General features: G+C 37.8%; 1 protein-coding gene across 1 annotated transcript; it reads right to left on the bottom strand.

Moving 5' to 3' along the window:
• Window positions 1–814: 814 nt before the first annotated feature.
• Window positions 815–1,654, bottom strand: LOC128350499 (beta-1,3-galactosyltransferase 5-like). The gene has a single exon (XM_053308922.1). It carries the CDS (start codon window positions 1,652–1,654, stop codon window positions 815–817), a length of 840 nt encoding a protein of 279 aa, XP_053164897.1.
• Between the last annotated feature and the right edge of the window lie 1,953 nt (window positions 1,655–3,607).

Genomic DNA, 3,607 nt, shown 5'->3' with positions numbered 1-3,607 from the left:
TAAGCAAAAACCACAACTTTTTATGTGTTTGTTTGTTTGACATATTTGTATACCGCTCAAAATGCAAGTTTCTGGGCAGTTTACAACAAAACAATACAAACAACAAATAAAAAGGTTAAAACATTACAATAATTTAAAATTTTAAAACAATGTTAAAGCTATTAAAAACCCAACAGTATCTAATTATGTTCAATTCGATTCAACCTTAGGTTCAATTTGGTAATTCACCCCCAAATCAAATCATCCTCAAAATAATTGGCTTGATTTGGGGCTGGGGAGAATCACCCCTGATTCAACCCAAATCAATTTGGTTTATTCAAAAGTCGTTTTTCCAGGGAGAGCTGGTCTGCCAATTGGGGTCGTGAGTAGACCAGCCCTCCACTCCGGACCTAATACATTAAGCCCATCTGGGAGGATTGGTAGACATGCCAAGTCCAGAGTGGAGGACTGGTTTACCCACTGATCCCAATTGGTAAACCAGCTCTCCCTGGAAAATTTGTGCCATTTGGAGTCCTGTTTTTCTGGGGAGAGCTGAGTGAAAGGCTGGTCTACCCACTGACCCCTATTGGTAGATCAGGTCTCCCTGGAAAAATGGCACTTGAATCACCCAGATCAATTCAAGCTGATTTATCAAGGCAGCTGGCCAAGCCAGGTGTTTTTGATGAATCAATTTGATGGTTCTGTGATTCAATTTGAGCTCAAACCGAATCACAGAATCTGATTTGTGCACACAACTACAATATATAGTAGTTAAATGAACTTTGCAGTGCTGTGAACTTGACTATTTGTAGACTATATGTCTTGTTTTGATCCTTTAACCTTCTTGGCCTAGGCATTCTTCATACATGGATCTCTCCAGGATATTCCAGTATATCAGCATCTCCTTAGGTGTGATATAATGGCTTGTGATTATTTTCTTATAGCGGCAAATGGAGAATTCAACCCAGTCTGAAAAAAATGTGGGCTCTGAATGTAATTCTTCTGGTTTGATTTTCAGTTCAGCAAGGCACAGCCCTATGAACACATCTTCCAACTTAAAAAAAGGGACCTTTTTTGAAACAGTGTATACTTCATTAGCCACATCGGTGGAGAAAACATAACCTGTTCCTGAACAAAATGGTGGGTAATAATTCCCTGGATATTCCTCTTTACTTACAAACCACTTACTGCCTGGATCCCTTATTGGATAGCCATGCATTTTTAAAGCACCTGTAAATAATCTAGTAGTCCTGTTTCTTTTCAGAAGAAGTTCAACCAGGTAATAGGTATTGATAAACATATCAGAGTCAGTTTTCATCACAAACTTAGTCTGTGAGCAAAATTTGTGAATCCATTCAAGGCCCATCAAAGTCTTTAGAGTTAAATTATAATACGTATCCATAAAATCCTTTTGGATAATGTCCTTATATCTTAAGCCTTCCATAGAAACAACAATCTGGTCATCAGGTCTTGAATTATTTCCCAGGAGAAAATAGGTCACAATGCGTTTTCCAGCCACTTCTCTTTCCTTACCCCACGTCTCACGGATAACACTCCTGGACTTTATTTGACCAAGCTGAGATGTCACAAGTATTACTAGGTATGGTGGATTCCTACTGCAATCAGTGTCAGGCAGTTTCAAAAAATCTCCATTTCTTCTCTTGGAAACAGACATGTCCGTTGGGCATATTTCAATAGAAGTCAACATGATAAATAAGATGAAAAACATTAGGGCCAATGCTGCAAAGAAAACAAAGACCTGTCTCTTCAAGGCCATCTGAAAGAGAGGAACATAATTATTTAATCTAGAAAACACCAGCCTATATCAGCACTATATTTAATATTAAGTTCAACACACTGATGTACAATCTTACGTAGGTGAGAGATTCACTTGGCTTGAGCATGGCTATTGAACTTTTTAAAAGAGCAGTATAACCTCTGAAATATAATTTCAGATCTCTGCAAAAGATCAGAGTCCTATTTTCTACAGCTATAGTTCCATTTTCCATACAAGGTCAAGTTCCATGGTTCTGATATAGCTCATCTTATATCAAAAGGTCTACATTCATAACTTCTAAATCAACTCTCAACTTCCAGTTCCAGCAATAGTATCAAACTAGGTGTGTTAAGGAAGCATAAAGCCCACCACAAAAGTGATATTTATTCATCTACATCAAACGAGTTTCTCTGCATGGGTACAGGAAGTGAAAGCCCACAATTGGCGTACATATATCAGTTAATATGAAAGGGAATAAAGGTTCTAGTCAATCAATATTCTGGGGGGTGGGAGGTAAAAGTCAATGGCAACATTTTCTAAGGGTTTCGTTGTGGGACAAAGGGTATAAGAGTGGTATAAGAGAAAGGCTGTCAGTTCTGCAGAGAAAGCTCCGTACTAACTCTCCGAGGCCTGGTCACTCAGCTAGCTGAAATGATTGTGTTCATCTTGACCAGTGGTAAGCATAATAAAGAACTTGTATATGCAACAATAAATGCAACAATAAATATCATTAACTGAATAATTGTGCCCATTTTTCTGTGTGTCAATAAGACAATTAGCTCACTGCCCTGCTGTGGATACTGACCATACCCCAATAGAGGATAATGAATGTTTCAATTTCCTACACTGAGTATTCACTGCAAGGTGGATTAACGGCAGGCCATAGCATATATCTGTCTCAGCAAAGTTACCATCCATATAGCACTCTCCACCATGGAGGATAAAATACTTGCACTAATAGGAACTTCAATGGAATGCAGAGTGATATAAATCTGTACAAAGAAAAATTTCTATGTAACAAAAATATAATTACAGTGAGCAAAGAAATTAACAATTTTGGAAAGCTTTTAATGGTATCTCAAGCTTTCATGCGATCTAAGCCTAAAAATGTAATAGAATTCATGATCTATAGTATACTGAGGTCACTCACTTGAGACAAATGTTTTAAGCTGTGTGAAAATGTGGGTAAGAGAGATATAGAATACCATCTAATCAGAAAAACCTTTATTTTATTTATTTATTTATTTATTTATCATATTTTTACACCACCCAAAACTTACATCTCTGGGTGGTTTACAACAAGATTAAAAGTAAAACATTAATTAAAAACAATAAAAATAAAATAAAAATAAAAGCAAGAAATTTAAAACACAATTTAAAATTTTAAAACAATATTCTAAAAACAACATTAAAACAATCAAAACAATATCAGTTTAAAGTCTGGGTGAAGAAATGCATTTTTAGAGACTTTTAAAAAGATGTCAGAGATGGGGAGGCTCTTATTTCACTAGGGAGCGCATTCCAAAGCCTCGGGGCAGCAACGGAGAAGGCCCGTCCCTGAGTAGCCACCAGACGAGCTGGTGGCAAATGCAAACGGGCCTCACCTGATTATCTCAATGGGCGGTGGGGTTCATAACGAAGAAGTCGTTCTCCTAAAAACCCAGGGTCCAAGCTGTTTAGGGCTTTATAGGTTATGACCAACACCTTGTATTTTGCCCAGAAACATATTGGCAGCCAGTGTAACTCCTTCAATACGGGAGTAATATGGTCTCTCCTGGATGACCCAGAGACCAGCCTGGCTGCCGCATTCTGGACCATCTGTAGTTTCTGGACTACGTACAAGGGCAGCCC

The sequence above is a fragment of the Hemicordylus capensis genome, chromosome 3, assembly GCF_027244095.1.
Source record: "Hemicordylus capensis ecotype Gifberg chromosome 3, rHemCap1.1.pri, whole genome shotgun sequence".
Lineage (NCBI taxonomy): Eukaryota > Metazoa > Chordata > Lepidosauria > Squamata > Cordylidae > Hemicordylus > Hemicordylus capensis.
The sequence above is the reverse complement of the archived record's forward strand: the minus strand, read 5'-3'. Positions and strand labels throughout refer to the sequence as shown.

Excerpts from the sequence above, each read along its gene's own strand:
- LOC128350499 (XM_053308922.1), bottom strand. The coding sequence starts at position 1,654 with ATGTCTGTTTCCAAGAGAAGAAATGGAGATTTTTTGAAACTGCCTGAC.